General features: G+C 27.7%; 1 protein-coding gene across 1 annotated transcript; it reads right to left on the bottom strand.

The window, feature by feature from the left end:
* Window positions 1-103: 103 nt before the first annotated feature.
* Window positions 104-14,731, bottom strand: LOC128391599 (uncharacterized). Its single transcript, XM_053351513.1, has 4 exons — window positions 14,211-14,731; window positions 13,166-13,408; window positions 6,926-7,288; window positions 104-1,139 (listed from the first exon to the last, which is right to left on the bottom strand). The coding sequence occupies exons 1-4, from the start codon at window positions 14,259-14,261 to the stop codon at window positions 891-893; spliced, it is 906 nt and encodes a 301-aa protein (XP_053207488.1). The 5' UTR covers window positions 14,262-14,731; the 3' UTR covers window positions 104-890.
* Window positions 14,732-22,556: the final 7,825 nt, after the last annotated feature.

Genomic DNA, 22,556 nt, shown 5'->3' with positions numbered 1-22,556 from the left:
AATAACCAAGGATCCAACCAATGAAGACGAGAAAACTAATTGTTAACAATTTACACACACTCACACACGGACAATTAAGTGAACTATTAAATAGTTATTAAAGTTTTGATTGATACATTTAGCATTTATTAAAATCTAAATATTTAATTACCTCACAAAAAGCACTTGATTACAAGTTGACTTTTGATTACTATGATCAATTTTCCCGAGCAACTAATTGTAATCAAATCTCGGTGGATGACATGAGATTGTAATTAATACAAAGAAAGATAATCTTTGCTTAATCACTTAAACTCAAGACAATTTGTTTGTTATCCAATTTAATCATTGTCATCAGCAAGAGTACTCAGTTGTCGCAATTACTTTATTTGAAAAACAACAACCTAAATCAATTTAAGTTATTTAATTAATTGATTACACTAATTAATCACGTACTCATTTTCTTGTAATTAAAAAACACAAAACAAAGTCTTTTTTAGGATTTCAGTGAATTTATATCAATGGTAATTTAAATAAAAAAAGTTTATGATGACAATTGATGAAGACAAGATGATGATCATGATGATGGTGATGGTGATGCGGATGCTGATGGTGATGATGATGATGATGATAATTGAATGAATGATGATCCAGATGAAGTAGCAATGGCAATGGGGATGAAGATGGAGATGAAGATGAAGATGAAGATGGAGAATGAGTCATGGATGATGATGAGATTTCAATCAGTTGAATTTAATATATTGAAAGTTTGATGGATGGACGACAATTTGATTGGATACGAATTAGAATCAGATTGGTTCGTTATTTTATCAATTAAAGTTGAGGTTTTAATGGTGATGATAAATTTGATGATAATTAAACTTTGTTCTTGTTAAACTTTCATTTTCCTGTTATGTTTCATTGGATTCAGCGGCGGCCGCTATTGACGGCGCGGTCGCCGGTTTCTCGGTGAAATCGCCCTCAGAATCTGTCTCATATTTTTTACCACAATGTTTACATACACAAGCTACACAAACGATACATATAAGTAATACGATTAAACTGATTAAGGCGATAATCCCCATGATCGTTGGATCAGAAATTGCAGATAATAGATTCTTACAATCAACCAAAGCCTCCAGTGACTCGATTCGTACATCCTATTCAATGAAATAGTAAAAGAATTCAAAAAAACAACAACAATTAGTAAATGAGAAACAATTAACAAGTTAAATGATTTAGAGAGAAACAAATTGTTCATCTTTATTGATGCTCTTCCATAAAGTTTAATTATTAAGATGACCGATGGATGATTATTATTATCATTATGATTTATGATTAAGACAATTAACTGTAATCATAGTAACAGAAAATTAATAAACAATTAATGATTTCTAATTGTGATTAATAAAAAAAAGCCTTGAAATTAAATGACAGGAAATTAAATCTAATCAACATTTCATATTTTATCATAACAAACAAAATAAACATCCTCAAGCTTGTTAATTGTTGTTGATTAAACATTATCATCATTAATATTAATAATAATCAACTAAGCAATCAGTTAATTTTTCACTAATTGTTCACATTGATATAAATCTGATTGGAAAGGACTAATCAACCAGAGGTTTAACATTTGATTTATAATTAGATTTAATCATAAATATGGTAACTCAATTAACCCACAATTTGTTAAGGTAACATTTCAATTATCATTTAATATCTGATTTAATATTATAAATATTATGTATTAATAGTTATTGATTAAAGCAATTAAGAGGTGACTAGATAACCAGTTTTAAATCAAATAAACAATCAAATCAACAAAATGTTAACTTTATCAACAGGTAAAAGTGTAAGCAACAGGTAATGATAACAAACAGGTAACCTGTTTCAATAGGCATTTTATCATCTTCATCATCATAAAAAGATGATGATGAACCAGTCTTACATCATGGAAGATGATAAAAGATAAGCAAAGGATGAGAAAGAGAGAGAGAGAGAGAGAAAAGACAACTTTCCATCGTATTTATCATCCTCATCTTCCCAGTCAGGTACTGGTCTTGGTTTCTCTTCACTGACTCTCTCTCAGCATCATCATCATATTCATTAACTTTCTCTTTCACCATCAAACTTCATCATCTTCTTTTTTTATCATCATCATCCCAACCATCATATAAGAAGAAAAGAAAAAAAAAACTCAAAATCTTTTTTTCTCTTATCATCCCAATGGAAACATTTCATCTTACAGAATCTCAGCTCTTGTTCATCATCATTTTGAAGTATCAACAATCTGAAGTATCATCAGTCTCATCTTCTTTCAATCAAAATGAAGAAGAGAAGAAGAAAAAATCTAAAACCGACATCTTCCTTTTCTTCTTCATCTCCTCTTGATTTTCCATGTGTAGGCTGTATATTTACTCTTCAACTTAACCAAGTATTTCTCTCTCTTTCTCTCTCAACCTTTTCTCTCATCTTCCACCACAACAATCACCTTCTCCATCACCAACATTCCCTCATCCTCTCCTCCTCTTTTAGACCCAAAATCAGTGTGAAAATTGGCCAGGTAACAAAAAGAATAGAAAAAAAACAACAGGTAAAAGAGAGAAAGTAAAAAAAGACCAATGATAATCGTTGGAAAAATGAATGTGGTAAAGAAGCGAAAACCAATTATTCACTATAATCCGGTTTTCTTTTAAATTCTTAAAACAATGTCCAGAAATGCGAAGAAGAAAGGAAAAGATGATCATCTTCATCATCATCTTGATCCATTTCACCAACAACAACAACAACCAAACCGGTTTAATGTTTCGCCACACTAATCCTAAATACTCATCACCAGTGTTAAAAAGCCTTAAGGACATTCAATCGGACTTGAGACTATTTTTTCATCATCTTTGTCTTTCACTTTATCTTTAAGGTGAATTTCCAATGAAAAATATATATCATGAAGATTCATTGAACCAAAGCACAAGAACAAAACAAGAAACAATCATCTAAGATCAACAGGAGATTCTCAATAAAAAATTCAATCAACCTGAATACAAAACCGATCAGAACTTTTCTCCCTCATGATTGTCCAAACACTTACTCTTCTTCATGATAATAATGATGCAAGAATATTATTATTTTCATCATCATCATCATGCTGAGTATCTTTATTATCATTATTGTGTAGGAGGTTTTTTTCATTCATTTGGGTGGGAATAGGATCATATTTAGAACCGGGAAGAGAAACAATTAAACCAACAATTAATATCAATATACAAATGATATTGTTAACAATCAACAGGTAAATATGTATACGATTTTTTGGTAATTTTCATGTATGTTAGTATATAATTGTAACCTTAACAATTAGTAAATTGTTTGGGAAAACTCATCCACTATTTTCTGTTGTTGGGTGTGATCATTACACCCAATAGATTCATAGTGTGTTAACATTGCCCAGAGAGGTTATCACTTCATTGATGATTACATGATGATGATGATGATTGTTAACAGGTATGTTAACTAATTGTCATGTTTAAATGCTTTCAACCTGATCAATTGAGCACTTTTAATCACCAGTAAACGGATATTCAACAATTAAGCAAAGTTTTTGCTGATTGTTGTTAGGTAACAAACATTAGGGAAAAAAAATCAAAGTTAATCAAATTGAATATTGGACTGATTAAAGTATTGTAACAATTGATTGTTACTGTAAATGAGTGGACAAAAAATGGTTTCAATTGTAAATCAAGTGTAAATTTTTTTTCCATTTATTGTTAGTAACTAACAACAATTAACAATCAACCCATCAGTTAATCACCAAACATTAACCAGATTCAATTGAAATTAAAAATAAACTGTTAATTGTCAAGTAGCGTTTTTTTTTTACTTATATGTATTAATATATTGTACTCAACAATTAATTTAAACTTCCTTAATTGTTGTTAAACTGATGATCATTCATGATAATTGGATAATATGAAAAATTAAATTGCTGCAGTTAACTTGATTAGGACAATTTCTAGTGTAACAATCAACAAACTTTGACACAACGAGTTTGCTAACTGTCAAAAGTTAAATAAGTAACAATTTAAGTACAACAATCAAAATGATTATTTTATATAATTGTAATTGTTGACCATTCGTTGGACTTTATAATATTAAATTAAAGTTAATCAACTTGCAACAATCAAGTGAAAGTTAAATTCAATTTAAAAGAGCGAGACTAAGATTAACTTTAAATCAAGAGACAACGGGGTAACACATACAGAGAATTGAATCAACAATTAAATTAACTATTTAATTTGTCAACAGAATTACATTAATCATAATTATAATTCTCGTTACAATTAACTAATCATTATGAACAATTTAAACAACAAGAAACAAAGGGAAAACAAAAAGTCATCTAAATGAAAGGTAAAAGAAAAACAAATCTCCAATCAACTAATCACAATTATAACTGAATTAACTTTTAATCGAATACAATGAAACAATTGGTTAGTTAATTAGTGGTCATTTGAACGTCAACTTATCACATTAAGTAATCAATTTTCAATAGAAAAAAAAGATAAAAGAGTAAAATTGTAAAATCGGATTAGTGATTTTCTATCAAGGAGGATAATCTAGAAGCGAGATAATCACAAATTTCGTTATGAAGTTAATCCATCATCAGGTAGATCAGAATATAAGGGAGTTAACTGTTTAGAATACAAGTTGAAAATGAAGATAAAGTTCTGATAATCATGATAATAATTTTCTTCTTCAAAAAATCAGTGAAGAAAAAAAATTTTTATTCGCATGACCAAAGATGCGTAAACTTTTTTTTTCTGTCACAAGAAATGATAACTTACCTGTTGACCTGTATTCTAAATGCATATATATGAATACCCGTTTTCTGGGTAAAAAATTATGTTGACTGACGTTCAGAAATGATGATGATGATGATGATTACATGATGATGACAATAATCATCCAACAAGGAAGCGATGCTTCTGTAAACATGGTCGACTTTACCTGTTGATTATTACTACCTTATGGTTTTACAGGTAAGTAGAAAACGTGAAAAGTTAATAGTTAATCAGAGTAACCTGAAAGTTTTTAATCATCATAATTATAATCATCTTAATGTGTGTTCATTATCATCATGACCTTAAATCAATGATGATGGTGATGGTGATAATCAATGTTTTAACAATAATATTGACCAATTTGATAAATCAATTATTTTTTGCTTTCTACCAAACTCCTTTTTTTTTACTATCAATCAAAGTTACTACTCATTACAATTAAGTTAATTTCTTTAAGCTCTAATAAACTTGATAATTATCAGAGAGAAAAATATTATCGACAAAATCATTTAGTTGGTTGGTTAATTCAATTTCTTAACCATCAAAGGTAATGAGTTTGTCGCTCTCACATGGTGATCATTATCATGACATTGAATCATATGAATTAATTAACTCTTCATTCAAGTTTATCATCATTATTATCAAGAATACATTATATTAACTATGATAATGATGTAAGTTCAGTTTTAACGTTGTTTGAATATTTAGATACAAAGAGAGAGAGAGAGTCAAGGTGGGGTGGAAGGTAGTTGAATGGTGGTAGTGATGGTGGAAGGCCTGAAAAAAGGTATAACCTGGTTGATTAAAGGCAAGAAATTAAATTGCTCTTAAAGTAATGGGATTTTTTAGAGAAAGAAACACCATTCACATACAGAGAAGAGGTTACAATGAGCTTTCACTGGCTACAGAGTGGTCAGTGAAATATAAAGAGAAAGAGAGAGAGAACATAAATTACTATGAAAATGACTTGTAACCGGTTTCGGGGGTTGGTTAGAACTTTTTTTGTTCTCTAACATTTTCTTTACTTTCAATTTCCACCAACTAATGTACTTCATGTAAAACAAAGGTAAGACCTACAGAGAGAGAGAGAGAGAGAGAGAGAGAGAGAGCTAAAGGTAATTCCACAATAAGCATAATGTTATTTCTTACACTGTAATTGTAATTACTTCACTACTACTTCATCATCATTAACATCATTGCACTTTCAGTTAAATGATGTAGACTTAGAAAGGATCCAAAGGTTGATTGGTCGGCATTCCAATGGTCAGTATATTTGAGAAAAGATTAACTGAAAATCTATTTATCTGTCTGAGCTTCTGTAGTTCGCAACGGTTGGGTCATTTTTCTTGTTGATATATTAGTGTTTTGTGAAGATCTGACCATGAAATTTACCTGAGAAAAGGCATCTACATGGGGAATTTTTTTCTTTTCCTATCTGATTGATCAATTTTACAAAAATTCCAAAATTCATTTTACGTGTTTGTAGTTGATATCAAGTCTAAACATTTCTCTCTCTCTCTCTTCTCTCTCTCTCTCTCTTGGACGATGATAAAGATGAGAGAGCACACAAAATGGAGGGAATTAACAGATAAGTAGATTAACTGTACTTTCTCATGTCATTGGATAAACTGGAAGCTTGTCAATTGATTCAGTTGTTATTGATGATGATTCTGTTTTCATCAAGCATCACTTTTCAAAAAACAGTTACAATTATCATCAGATTAATGGTTATACACACAACAAAAAAGGACATTGAATAAGATGAAGATGAAGAAGAGGCAAAAAAAAGCAGACAGATGAAATTCAGAGCATAACCAAACTTCATCCTGATTAGTGGATTAGTTAAAATTTAGATTAATAGGGACACAAATTATTACAAGATAAACAATGTTACTTGACAGAGAATCCATTCTAACCCATGAGCATCTTCATCATCTTCAATTTAAATGAAAACGATGAATTAATGGTAAATTATCTGAGTAAAAAAAAACCACCGATTCTTATTGATATTAGAGAAGCATCAATAAAGTGAACCATCATTTTTTATTAACTTGAATTTCATGAGATCCTGAGAGGATTAATTGTAAGAGATTAAGAGTAATTACCATTTTCATGCCAATTGCGACTTTTTCACTTCCAAAATAAATGTAATCCCGACCCGTTGGGTTGAAATTTGTGGCCAAAGCCTTACAATAACCGGCCTTCTTGTAGGCTACCTTGAAATTGTCATCGGTACCTTCGGTTTTGAATGTACATTCGCGTTCAACGAAACGAGTACCATCAAATGAAGCTTTACACGCTCTAGAACCAAGGGAATTACGTCCAATAGTCGTAAATCCAATAAAATCATTATCTAAAACATCACAAGTAAAACAATCGGGCTCCCTTGGAACGGCCTCACTGAATAATTTAAGAAGTGTATCAGTTGATCTTAGTTCGTAATTCCTGTATAACCAATAGTGATCACCCTGTAAGATAGAAAGACAATTAGTTAATCAATATTTAAAACGATTTGAAAACACACCAATGGAAACATCACCATCCGAACGATAAACTAAACTTATTGATTGTTATTAACTTTTCACCGTTGGAATCACAATCAACTGAGCTAATCCTTTTTCTCAGTTAATTGTTTCTCGTCCCAAACTTTCACCTTGTTTTTCTGATTCTAATTTAATTCTAATTCCTTTTGATTATCGTTTAATATATATGAAAATTCTGATTGTTAGTTACTGTTTTCTATTGTTTTCTCCATTCAGATAATATATACACTCGATTGTTATTCATTGTGATTTGGACTATTCATTTTTTTTTCTTTTCTTTTTGATTTTTTCTTATTCTTTTCAAAGTTTCAAGGACAATTTAACATTAGTAATTAACGATGATCAAAAAGAGACAGAAATTCATTATCATTGAGAAGATGAACTATTCAGTTATCACCCATGTACCTGATTTAAATTGTCCTCTTTTCTTTATGATTAGTTGAACAGATAATCAATGATTAATTACTTTGATTGTCATTATAACAAATCGGGTATCACATTGATTATCTAATACTATTAAAGATTATCTTGATCAATCTTAGGCCAAGGTTGATTAGTTGTCCTTCTTGCTTTTGGCTCTATTCATTTGATATTATTATGAATACTAAATCATCCTCATCATCTTAATCACTTAATCACAATTTATCAATTGTATCATTTAAGCCTCTTGATTAACTTTTACTTGACCGTTAACATTGAAAACAAAACAAAAGTATGAACTAAATTAACCTTGATTAAGGTAATCAGATGTTAACGATTGTTGTTGTTGTTGTTGCTTTTTTTTGATTAATTTGATTTCACTTTTCAATTTAAAGTTAATTGAATAATTTTCAATTAACTTTAGTGCTCATTTAGCAACGATATTCAATATTCCTGTTTAACTAATCACCACAATTTAATTAATTCAGTAGCATAAGAGTTGAATTAGTTTTAAGGGATAACAAAAAAAAAGGTCAATAAGTAATTCAATATGAAAGCGGAAAACTTTTAATTTAAAGTTTATTTAACTTCGAGAAAAAGTTTTGATAACAATTAACTCTTAGATTATTGATTACTGAAATTGATTACTGGATTATTGACAATTATGGAAACAACAATCAACTGATTGTTGCTGTTGATTTGTTTACTTTTTTTCTGTCAAAATTGGTGATTACTTTTGTGTTGATTAATTTCTTAAGGTCTATTTGTTACTAAATTAACTTGAACAATCAGTTAATTATCTTGATAATACTAAAATGATGGTAATGATTGTTAATTGTTAATAGAATCACGTAAAAATTAAATCAGTAATTAAATGTCATCAGAATATTTAAAGAAACCAAATCTAAATCATTTAATCATCTTCATATTATCAAATCAATTAAGGTGTGTGAATGATTATGTTGATTGATTAACACCCGAAATCAATCAACAATCAAATTTAATTCTCAATATCTTTATAATCAAATGTACCAGTAAATTTATTCAATTGTTTTTACCATCTGATTGTAAACGATTATCATTTACAATTAACCAACAACAGCAACAATTAACTAACTAAACCTGTTCCCTTTTAATTTCACCTTCAAATCAGAATCTTCAATGTCCATTTAATATCATTAATCATTAGCAATTAACTTTCGCGATTATGATCAACATTTTTGATTAGGAAAAAAACAAAATTTTCTGGTTAAGTGAAAACCTAAATTCTGGTTTTCTGGTTTTCTTTTGGTTATTATCAAAAACTATAATCAATGTTGATTTTATTTCCCAGAACAATTAAATCATTGATTCTGTTAATTGTTAACCAAATCAAATTAACTTCATGCTCAATAATAATTGTAGGTAATTAAAGCGAATCAAATTAAATTATATATCTCTTAATAATTTTTAATTGATTGCATGTTAACGACAATTAAACAATAATAACAATTCAATCAACTTATTTTTTTTCGTGTTAACAATTAAAACAAAATTTTAAGAAAATCAATTAAATTGTCATCATGGAAATGGAAATTAATTTTAATTACAATCAATGTTAGACACTCACACAATTACCACTAACTAGTTAATTGTCAACAGTAACAATTGGGTAACATTGATTAATAAATTGTAATCAAAACTGAAAAAAAAACTGACAGTTAATTTAAATTGTTGTTGTTGTAAGTTAATTGTTAACAGTTAATCACTGTCGTGTCGTTTTTTTTAACCATATAACTTTCAATTATAATCTAATGATTGCCTGATTGTATCAATTCATTGATTATAATAATCACAATCAAGACAATTACCAACTATCAACGTAACACTATTAACTATTAATATATTAATTGTAAAATAAAAATTAACACACAACAATTTAGCAAAAGTTTTCAATTAGGATTTGAGGTCATATTTGTTTATTAATCATAATGATTAAATTCATAAACAATACAATATGATGATTGATAAATTGCTTATTATTATCATTATTGTTTAGCATGTAAATCAATATATTGATTGTTTAAATCAAAGACAATTAAACTTAATGATAAATGAAAAAAAAAACCAAAACAATAAAGTAATTAAGTTTCATCAATTACAATTAAAAGATCACATCGGAAATGATCAACTAATTATTAGCTTTTCTAAGTACATAATTTATAGTTAGTAAACTTCATAGTTAATCAAGATCAAATTTAATTAATCATAAATCATTAATTTCTTATAAATTCACATTAATATGAAGAAAAAAAATTCCAACAATTAAAGTTAATCATGATAATCATATTACTGTGGCGGGTTAAACTAACTCCGGAAGGATTTTTGATTAACCATTAATGAGCTCAATTGTTAATTGCGTTGATTTGATTCGGTCTAGTTAATCATATCTCAACACAAGGATTTTAAAATTTAAATCTTAATCTAAATTACCTTTTTTTTGTAAATTGTAACCTTGTTGAGTTAACCATGTTGATTATAATGATTAATAAAATTAGTTAATTTTGAGCTACAATTTGATTGTCATTGAAAACTAACAACAAACAAACAAAAGTTTGTTTTTTTTGGATCCATTTAAACCCAATGGTAAATATTAATACCAGACTCACATAGAGATAAATAACATAAATTCAAGGCTAACAACAATTAAGCCCAAATGATATTTTATATGTAACAATTAAGCTGATTGTTAATGATTAGAAATACACTTATTATTGATTCATGTTAACCACAAATGTAAATGTCATCAAGCAACAGGTTTTCATGATAAAACAACAACAACCTGAGTGACAAACAAAAAAAAACACCAACAAGAATCATCATCAACAATCAACATCATCAATAATTAGTTGATAGTTTTACACGGAGGGAAAATTTATCAACATCATCACTTGAAGGAAAAAGTTTTTTTTTTAATTGTTGATTAAATCAAAAGAATCAAAATGATGACCTGTTTCTATTAAATATTGATTGAAAACTATTATCTACCTGAATCACGGCCTGAATCAAGTCTTTCGCTATCATCATCAACATCATCATCTTCATCATCATCATCACAACAACAACAACAACAACAGGTTCTTAATCATCCTCATCACTTTTTAAATACTCGGGTGGCCTTGAAACCCGATCTCCAGTATATACAGAAAATGAATACTGTTTGATTGCTAAAAATACACATAAAAAATACGATCCCTTGATTATCATCAATTTACCAATTTACCAATAAATTTATTAATTGGAAAAAAATATAAGACGATGATGATGATGATGAGAAAAAGATTTAAGCTTAGATTAAGATGAAATCTTTTATTTTTTACTACTTTTCGTCGATCGATTTGAGTCCATTTATTATCATTATTGTTCATTTGTTTGTATTTCCAATGAAAATCTGATATCAGGTCAATTGTTTCTGCGGATATAATCAGATAGAAATCAATTTCCATCACAATTAAATAACATTATTAATAGAAAACGCGAAAATGTTGATGAGATTTTTGCATGATTCAATAATCATTATTATCCTCACAATCTTAATCCTCTCATCCTGATAATCTTCATGAATCAATTATTATCATCTAACTTTAACATTGTAAACAATAAAGTTACAGTTGATGATGATACAAGATTAACAATCGCTTTAATCAATAGCTAATCATTTGTCCGAATCAATTATGCAACTACAATATTACAATTAAATGTCTGGGATAAGTTAATTGAATCAAAAATTTAACCCAACAATTAACAGTAACAACAAGAACCAGCTAAGGTTGGATAGAAATCACTTTGTAATTGTAACTTTTTTTTTCTCGCTGGATGTTAGTCAATTACAATTAACATTGTTTCCAAGTGACTTATTATTTAACAACAACATGAAAATCTTGAACAATTTACCAACTAAAATTGAGATGTTACCGTTGATGATTATCCCCTTAATCTCATCAATGAGAATCCATTTTGATGATACACTTATGTGAATATGATTTGGTACGTTGATTAAATTGAAAAGCCTCTTTACTTCAATTGAGATAACATGTAAAGAGATCATTTCTTCAGGTAACATTGGGTGTTACCTTGAAAATCAACACAACAACAACAACAACAAAAGGTAACAAAAGTTATCACAATTATCTTGTACTCGTAATGATATTTATATGTTGATGATACATTTTGTTGTTGTTTATAATCTGGTTGATGCTTTTTTCATCATTGAATCACATTCGGATAATATTAACAAACTTGCTCATTTGTAGCAGTTTTTTTTTCAAATATCTGTTATTTTATCATCCAAATGATAAAATATCATCTTAAATCATGTTTAAAATTATAATATGATTACATGATATGAACAGATTAAGATTAGCTAAATAGTTTTATCCTTCAAGGTAAAAAAAAGTCATAAATATCAAGGTTTTAAAACTCATAGGGATGAGGATGAAGATGAAGATGAAGATGATGATGAGGATGATAAAGGTAAGGTTTGTATATGTGTGGGTCTGGGTTGAGACACAGGAATTGCAGTTGCAAGTTTTAATTGCTGTTGCAAATGAAATTGATTATATGGTCAAAGGTGATTTACAATTAACTGTGTTCTGGCTAATTGCAAATGGTTGCAATTGGATAGACAAGGTAATCAATTTGATAAATCAAACCTTTTGCACACTTAAATTGGTAAGTTTTTCTGTCTCATATTCCTGATTAAATCAATGATATTCTGATTGCAATTAAAGCTTTACACCAAATTGATTAGATATGATGATGATAATAATATAATAATTATCAACTGATTCTCCTCTATTCATTCAATAATATAACAAGGAAGGTAAAATTATATTTACAGTTATATGATTGTGATCAAGTAAAGATGAGATATAATAATCAATTTACAATAATAGTTTGACAACAATTAGTATTAGCTATCAATCTGCTATTTAAATTTACCAGATAAACACAACAGACAAACAATTAAGCAACAATTTGGTGGCTAAAATTAACATAACAGTTTTGTTACTCGTCATGAATTTCAAATCACTTTGATAATCAAACAAATATCAACAATAACGTTCACCAACACCAACACCAACACACACATACACACATACACAATAACAATTAACTAATTATCTGAATGAAGAAGACAAGAAAAAAATTAAAACAGTAATCAAACAATCACAATCAATAGGGGCTCTGGTAAAGCAAAAGGAAAACCAAAAAAGGTAAACATGAGCATCCTCATTACATGGGAAATGCTCATGATTAACACGATGAAATATCATATGTATGTTATATCCAATGGATGGTGATGTTTGAAAGGTGTAATCAGACAGGTAAATGGTGACTTACCTTGAGGAAAATGTGAAACAATGAGCTATGAAAGTAAAATGAACAAGCGGCATCAACGTTTGCAGGTAAATTGGTCCATGTCTCGTTGGTGGGATGCTTGGACTCTATGGTATTGTTTGATATATTCCAAACGTAGAAATTGGGTCCACTGAAAACGTTGACCATATTTGGTTTATTTAAATCGTGGGCCCAAAAAGCAGCGTCAATTGAGTTACCACATTCAATTTTAATCGACAAAGTTACCTGGTGAAATTTACGAGAAAAATTAATTTCATTCATTTAATGATCGTCTCAATTGTGATACGCTAATTGTTTTACTACTTTTTGTTGTTTTTTTCATCATCATTTCATTATACACTAATTAAACTAAATTAAGATGATAAATATTAATTGTTACTTAATTTCTGTTTTACTCTTAATCATATAATTGCTCTTTTTGTATATATAATATGTAATTAATATCTAAATGATGTTAATTAATGTCATTAGTTTGTATTAATAAATATTTTCTTGTTTGATATTGAAAATCCCGGAAGTTTAATTGCAGCTAATTTGATTAACTATTAATATATTTTTCTCTGGTTTAATTGTTGGTCATTTATTGTTTACAATTAAAAATCAATTACATTTACTATGAGTTGTTATTTTAATTGCTTAATGTTTGAATCTATGGTAAGTTAATCATCTGATTACTGTTAGCTAATTGAGTTGATTAAAAAAACAGGAAGTGTTGATTAGAGTCTAGTAATAATTAATTAACTGAACACTCCATGAGCATTATTATAAGAAAATGATTAATAATCCTAATTGTTTGTAATTAAATCAAATTAGTGATTTATTTTGCTCATATTTAGCCAATTTAAACTCATGTTAATCAAATTGAGACACTAATCATATCTAATCAATTAATTAATGAGGCAAACAAATAGATTACTTTTTGTTGATTTTCAAAGGTCTCAAACAATCAACTAATCATCAAAATAACATTAATCCATCAAAAGTTAATTTATTGATTGTCCAAAGGAAACAATTAACTGATACTCACAGTTGTCCCAATTGTCAGGACCATTAACAATGATATGATTAGTTGAGACATTGTGACAATTTATATTATATAAATTACTATATATAAATTTAATTGTAGTAAATTAAACAAAACTTTTTTTTTTGGTTCCACTTAATTGTTTGCTGAACCAATAACGTATATATATAAAGTTAATTGTCCAAGTTAAATTGTTGATAAGAATTTAAATTAAAACTAATAATCAAATTCATGGATTTAGTCCAATGGTTGACACTTGAAACACAAACACACCAATAAGTTGATTGTAACACATGAGCACATGGAGATGAAAACAATTAACTAATTACTCTAAAGTGATGATGATGATGATGATCAATAAAACGACAAAATTAACGATTGTGGTTAAAGGTAGTGATTAGATGATGACAATTAAAGAGAAACACAGAAAACAACACAATTAGTAAATTCGAGTAACAAAATTAGAGGAACAACAAACTAACTTGAAACACTAACACCCGAAGTTACATTAGAACTGGATACCAATAATATCTCTCTCTTTCTCTCTCATTTTTCTCCCTCTCTTTATCTTCTCTTCCTTTCTTTTTCTCTCTCTCTCTTTCTTACCCTCTGTCTATCATCATCATCTTCTCTTTCTTTTTTTTATCTTCTCTCAGACTAAGGAAACAAGTGGGAGGTGCGAGCACTTCATGTATGCGGGGTAGGGAAAAAAAAGAAAACGTTACCAAAAAGTTTCTCCTTCATGATTACCCACCACTTATACCAACGCCATCGAGTGTACATTCAATACCGGTTTTTTGGGTTCCCCTCAAATGAGCAAATACCAGGCCACACCTTTACCTGTTGAGCTGGTTTCTCATACTACTTGTGTGTTGAGTTACCTGTGTGTGTATGTGTTGATGGTGTGCTCACCTCCTCTCTCTATGTACTTGCCAATCTCCAGGTAAAGTCCGAAATCTACTAAACAAAACTTTTCTTTTCTCTTTGAAAACTTTTTCTCTCTCTCTCTCTCTCTCTCTCTCTCTCTCTCTCTCTCTCTCTCTCTCTCTCTCTCTCTGTTTCTTTCTTTCTCTGTGGACTTAATTACCTGTAGCAATTATTAACACACAGTTACTTAGTCTATGTAATAGTCTTCCCACCCCACCCTTAGTCTCCTTCTTTTATTACCTATGGAACAGGTTGATTGCAATTGAAATTTTCAAGTGAAAATTATAATTGTCTAATTATGTGTCTGTTGTATTATGTAAATTTGTTGCTCTGTTGTTGCAATTGTGAGATATTGTATTTGCTTATTTCTTTATTATTATCCTGTTCATCCAATTAACTACAATTAACTTTCAATCTTTTTCAATTATTGCATTTGGTTGACATTCACTGTTAGTTAATTGTTTTCTATGGTTTTTACTTATTACACCCAATCATCGTCGTCATTAACAAACACACACATACAACCGGATACACCCATTTACTTATAATAATAACAATTGATTTTGATCAACAGTTAATTTTGATTTTCATATCCTATCAGTTGTTAGCTGTTAATCTTAATCAAAATCTTAATCATCTTCTAATTGTGACCAAATAATTTGACTAATCAATCGATTCTCTTAACATTATCATCCATACACTCATAGAGAAAAATAAACCGGAAAAAGAAACTTTTTCATCCTCATCCTCATCTCTCTCATCATAGATTGAAATGGATGATAAACTTCAATTGTATTAACAAAAGTCAACAATTAACTTAGAAATCAAATCTTTAGCAAAGGAAATTGAATATTATTGTGATAACTTTACGAGAAGATTAAATTAGTTTATTCAAGAGGTTATCAACATTATTACCGTTATTATGATTACTATTTGTATAAATAGTGAGTTGATTATGATGATTAACGATAATCATAATAATAGTAGTGAATGGTGAACGTTTTGATAACAATCAACAAATTGTTAACTGTAACAAAAATTGTTTAAAGTTAAAAATCAACAATAAATTAGAAACAGTTAAATGATTTAAACATCAACAACAATCAACAAGTTTAGTTGAGTAATTAGTTTTCATTTAACATTTTTTAAGTGTATAAAACTGATTGGAACCGTTAATTGTAAACTGATAATCAATGATTATCATTGGTATTACAACAATATAATAATAATCTTAAATTTTTCTTCTGTTACTATTAATATTTATCTGGAATAATAATAACAAGAAAGTGTCAATTGAAGGTGATGGTTATGATTCAATCAGCTGATTGTAATTTATGGTAAATCATCACAATTAGTAAATCATTACAATTAGTAAATCATCTTGTTCTGAGTGTTTACTGTTGATTGAATTTCGAGGGAAAAAAATTCTTATCGTTTTCTCTCTCTCTCTGTATCACTATTTTCCTCTCATCATTTTCATCCAATCATCTTCCGGTTTTGTTTGATTGACGGATAAGGAAATAGGTCAATACATAAGTCACACCAAGATGATGATGAGGATGAGGATGATAAACAAAAGTACGAACAAAAAATGTCCCAAAGCAAACATTTCAAATCGTAAACAACAATAAACAAGTAACATAAAAAAAGACCAAGAATCAAATCTCAGGATTTTTGCCAACAAACCACAAAATTTTTTCTTAATTGTTTACTTTTTGATCAGTTTTGTTGACGATTAAGATGATTAATTATCTTCCTCTTTCTTATCATCATCACAATTAAGTGTCACTGAACAATCAATAAGAGGTGTCAAGTTATCATCTGATTGATACTTTTACCTTTAATCCTAATGGTGGACAATTTGATCAAACTTGTTGCTATTCAACCTTTCAGCTAATTGTTACCTTAATTGTTGTATAGTTTATCAATTAATACCAACAATTTATTTTCAGAATTAAATTTATATTCAATCCTGCTAATTGTGATACCATCTTTTTTATATATTAAATTACATATTTGGTAATTAGCTAATTACTTGAACACTTGAAGAGCAATTTTGAATTTCTAATTAACTTTTTTCTCAACCACTTTGATTAAAGTAATTAACTTGATTAAAAGTTTTTGATTAACCTCAATCGTTGTTTATTATTATGATCATGATGATCAGCTGATTGTTGTTTTACATTGATTGTATGTTATTTTGATTGTTACTTACCAGGTAATTAGAGTTAATTGTTATTAAGTTTGCGATTAATATTCAAAAGAGAAAGTTAATTGTGATTAGAAACAATTTATCCTTTGATTGTTATTATTATTACATCACCATCAACATTGTTATTAGTATTTAATGATTATCAATGATGTTGATTAAAGTTTTGTTAGTTAAATTATTAAGGAAAAACAATTTATGATGATAATGTTAATTGTGATTAAAAATACTGATGCTACTGGTTAATCATGATAAATTTACCTCAAGGGTATTAATTGTTATTGTCAAATACAAGATTTAATATTAGCAATTAGTAAATTATTAGGTGTGGTTGATGATCAAGATGATGATGATTATTAACAATTAACAATCAACCATAAATAATAATCATTCTGATAATGATTAAATCTCAATTCAATTGACTAATCAAAATGTTTGACTTGCAAATAATTAACCTTGAGATGATGAGATTGTTAAACTGAATTAGAATTAATCAGTGTCAATCTAATCATATGGACTTTGGTGTAAATCCTAAATGATTAGTTGATTAGTGACAAAGATAGTTAACTAACCATTTATTTCACCCACGAACTCAAAAAATTAGGCCCAACAATTAAAACTAATCTGCTTTTTAAATTGTTATATTTATTCAACAATTAACCTTGACCTTGTACTAATTGATTGAGATTTAAATTGTAACTCTCATCAGAGATTTAATTTAATCACAAGTTTAATGTTTGCAAAGCAAAATCTTTGAATTGTTTCAATGAATTTCAATTGATTTCAATTGATTACAATTCAATTCAATCACATGTATTGTCATTAATTGTTGTTACCTTTTAATTGTAACGATTTTCCTTAACTTTGGATAAACATAATTAACTTATCGGATTAATAAATGAATGACAATTAATTGAATCTTAAATTGTAAAGAGAAAACAAAACAAATTATTTAATTGTTGCTCTTACTATTAGAAAACAATTAATATTATTAACTGATTATCGTCTGTTAATTGTTACAATTGTGAATATAAACTTTTCATTCATCTAATTTATTCATGATAATTAACATTTAAATTGTTACTATTATTGTTTTTTTTTCTTGTATTTGATTGAGATAATTTAAAAAGTATGAACTAAATTAACTGAAGCAAATTATTATCATATTTAAGGTTTGATTGTTGATTGTTAGTGTGTATATTAGTTGGGAAATATTATTAATTGTTTTATATTATTATCAATTGCATCCTCATCATAATCAATTGTGACCTGATTTGCCTTGGTAACCTTTCAACAATTAAAAAAAACTATTTAATTCATCAATAAGTTTCTGTTGATTATGATTGGGAAAAACTTTTTCATCGTGATAATAATTAAACTTGACTCGATTTTCTTGGCTCCATCAACAATTAACCGTTAATTGTTGATCATCGTAAATGATTGATTGATTTTTTAAATGTTACTTTTGTTGTTTGCTACAATTAAATGAAAGTTTACAATTAATAAATTACAAATTTAAATCAATAGCTTTTAATATGATCTGTTTTTGAAAAGGTTTTAATACTTTATTTGATTGTGGTTTACCAGTGATTTATTGATTGCTATTAATAAATTGTTGATTCTTCACCTGATTTTTTGTTTATCAATTGATAATCATTGTTTTCTGTTTTCTTAATTGTTTTTAATTGTTTTCATGTTCATCAATGAGGCTATTTCACTATTATCGTATACAATTTTCAAGTGTAAGGAATTTAATTGTTACAATTAAATTTCCATGAGAAATTAAAAGTTTGATCAACTCTTCAGTATCGATAAAAAGTTTTTCATATTATTTTGATCTAATTATTTGATTATAATGAAACTTAATTGTTCTGAGATGATACAAAATCAGTTAATTGTTTCGATTGTTTCGATTTGGAGTCTAAATTGTTGAAAGATCTTTTCAACAACAATTAAACGCAAGTTGTTACAGGAATACAAAACAATAATTAGTACCGATTATACAATCAGAATGATTAGTTAACAATAATTAACGAAATGAAAAAAAAAACTTTAAACAGTAGCAATTAGCTGATTGTTTAAAATTGGATTTAACTTGATTAGATTCAATTGGACTTTTTTTTCAAACTTTTTTTCACCCAAAAAGTTATTCAATTGATCATTTGTAAGTGATTAGATTAACAATCAAGAGAACCAGGAAAACTTTGATAAAATGATTAAGAAGCTGATTAACTAATTGTATATGAAAAAAACCAAATGACCAATTGAATATAAAGAAATCAGATTAACTAATTAACTATTATCACAAATTGTTGATCATAAAAAAAGCTAATAAATTGATTGTAAGTGTTGGTTTCAAGTCTCAATTTTTTTGTTCTGTTTTTTTTGCCCTCAGGCTCTTGAAGTTTCATGATGAACAAGATGATGTTATGATCAGAATGATAATTCAGATGATTGGATATTCAAATGATTAAGTTAATTGTTATTACATTTCGATGATCATTGTTATTGATTTGAAGTTTTGTTTTCATTTGTAATGTTAATTGTTTTGATTGTTGATTGTTGTTTTTGTTGGAAGCTGATTTGTTTCATCATCATTAATGATGGGAATGATTAAATCTCAATTGGATTGACCTTAAATTGTTGTTTAATTGATTGAGTGTATTAATATAAACTTAGAGTGTGATTAAGGTTTGGTTTTTAATTCTTGTGTCCGATCAAATTAGTTTTTTTTTCATGATTTTGATTTTCAACTGATCTTTTTGATTGTTGATTGTTAATTTGCTAATTTGATTCGTCTTCATAACTGGATTAAGGTGATATAACCCAATTTATTTTAATAATTTTACTATTCTTAAATTATTATTTGTTTACTTTAATAATTAACTTAATCACGCAACTTGATTTTGAAGAAACAAAAATCAAACCAGACAATTAAAGTTGATATTTATTAGTTTTGATAGTTTTACCTTAATTGTTTCACTCATCAAACAATTAGCTAATTGTTGTTGCCTTTTTGTTTTATGATTAGCTTTAATTAGTAACTTATTTAATCATTTTTCATCATCTTTGATTGTTGGTGTTAATCTCGAGACAATCAATCGACTAATTTGATTCACTAATTGTCACTAAATTGTCACTAAATAGTTGGAGAAACTATTATTTAGTGAGAAAATCAACTGATACAAATTAGTTAATTACTACAATCAAGTTAATAGTTTTACATTTCTTCCTCAAATCAAATCAACTTATAGATAAATAAATTGATTTAGCAAAAAGTTTCAATTTACTGATCATTTAACAATTTAAATTACATTCGAATCCTTGATTTGGTTTTATTAATGATAAAAAAGTCAATCATCATTAAGAACTGATATTTAAATCATTTTAATTGTAAGATGATCACAATGAAAATGATATTTAAATGATAATCTAAATCATAAGTTTAAATCATGATCAAGGTTGATGATAATAGTGATTTAAATCCTGGTTTTAGTTAATCACAATTAAGTAAGTGAGCGATTGAGGATCGATAGATTAACGTTTATCAGAAATCACGATTAAATTACAATTGATAATTTCAATCATGTTGATCATCAGAATCATCAACAGCAATCAAGTAATAATATCAACAATTAGCTCTCGAGTCTAGATGAGCATAGACTTGAAAGTTTAGTGATCAACATGATGATTAAAACATTTCATCATTGGATACGAGGTTAATTGTTACCAATTTGCTTATTGTGAGACAATTAAAAACAAAGGATTAAGTGTTAATTGTCTAATGAATTAAATGTAGATTAAATTTCATTCCAAAAAATCATTGGTGCAAAATGATCACAGTTAAAACATGAGATTAGTTGATTGTTTTGATGATAACAATCACGACAACAATCAACAACAATGAGAGGAATAGGTAACAATCAAAAACGTTGGAAGTCAATTGACAAAAAAATTAACGTTTTAAGGATCAGTAATTAACGTGTAACCAATTTTTGGACCGTTTTTTACCTCTTGTAATCAGTTGATTGTTACTCTGATTAAAACAACACTTTGTGTCTATCTCAGTGTGTGTATTGTTTTATATGAAATTGTCATGATCTTGATGTTGATCATCACAACAATTAAGCTGATCAACAATCAATCAGACAAATAGTGGATCAGTAGCAACACTGAGGAAAAAAAAATTCACCAAATCAACAAAGTGTTAATTTTGGTTGACTAAACTTTTTGATTGAATCAAATCAAGAAACAATCAAGAGAAGGTTAAAAAAATACAAGAATTAATTGTAACAATCAACAGATTGCTTCTTCTTCTTCCTCACTGATTCGTCAGGAAATTAACGTTTTGTTAATTGTAACAATTAACCAATACAAACCAAAGAAATGATTTCCCAATTTGTGACTGATTAAACTTTTGTTTCTTCAATCAAAGATAATCAACAATCAACAAAAGTTAATCAATGAATAGTAATTCTTGATCAATCAATGACTAATCAATGGCTAATCATTATTTTGATTAATCTCAAGTTGTGTAATTAACGTGAGAGACAATTAAACACAATACCATAGCAATTAACAATCTCACTCATTTATATTAACCTGATTGTCACAATTGATAATTGTTGGCCATTCATTATCATTAATACAAATATGAGACAAAGACAATTAGTTAATTGTGTTACTTTTGTACATTTGTCTCGTTTTCCTACAATCAGATGTTTAATTGTTTCCCAATATCAACAACAATTAAAAGTTTGACAGTTTCAAAGTATTAATAACTAGTAGGTTTAATCATCATTAGTTTTAATTGAATGTACAATCAAGCAAATGATTAACTTGTTTACCTCGAGCAATCAAATTAAAGGCTTAATTTAAAAAGCTACTATTTTATTACACCAACGACCATCACTAACTGTTAATCATAAACACTAAATAATGAAAACAATTTAATGATAACGTTAATTATATTATCATTATCGCAATAGTTTAGTTCAAATATCAGTATAATTTATAAATTGTTGGAGAAATGAAAAAAGTTTATCCTTGATATTAAATGATTAACCTTCAAAGGTAAGAAATAGTTTTCATTTGATTAAGTTAATTGTTGTGAAAAAATAAATGGAAAGTTAAACATTGGGAATTAATTTGAATTTTACAATTTACAAATTGTCGGTGTAACAATTAAGGAGAGAGAGAAAAATTGTTGCAAT

This window comes from Panonychus citri, unplaced genomic scaffold (genome assembly GCF_014898815.1).
Source record: "Panonychus citri isolate SS breed McGregor unplaced genomic scaffold, ASM1489881v1 Contig00134, whole genome shotgun sequence".
NCBI lineage: Eukaryota > Metazoa > Arthropoda > Arachnida > Trombidiformes > Tetranychidae > Panonychus > Panonychus citri.
The sequence above is the reverse complement of the archived record's forward strand: the minus strand, read 5'-3'. Positions and strand labels throughout refer to the sequence as shown.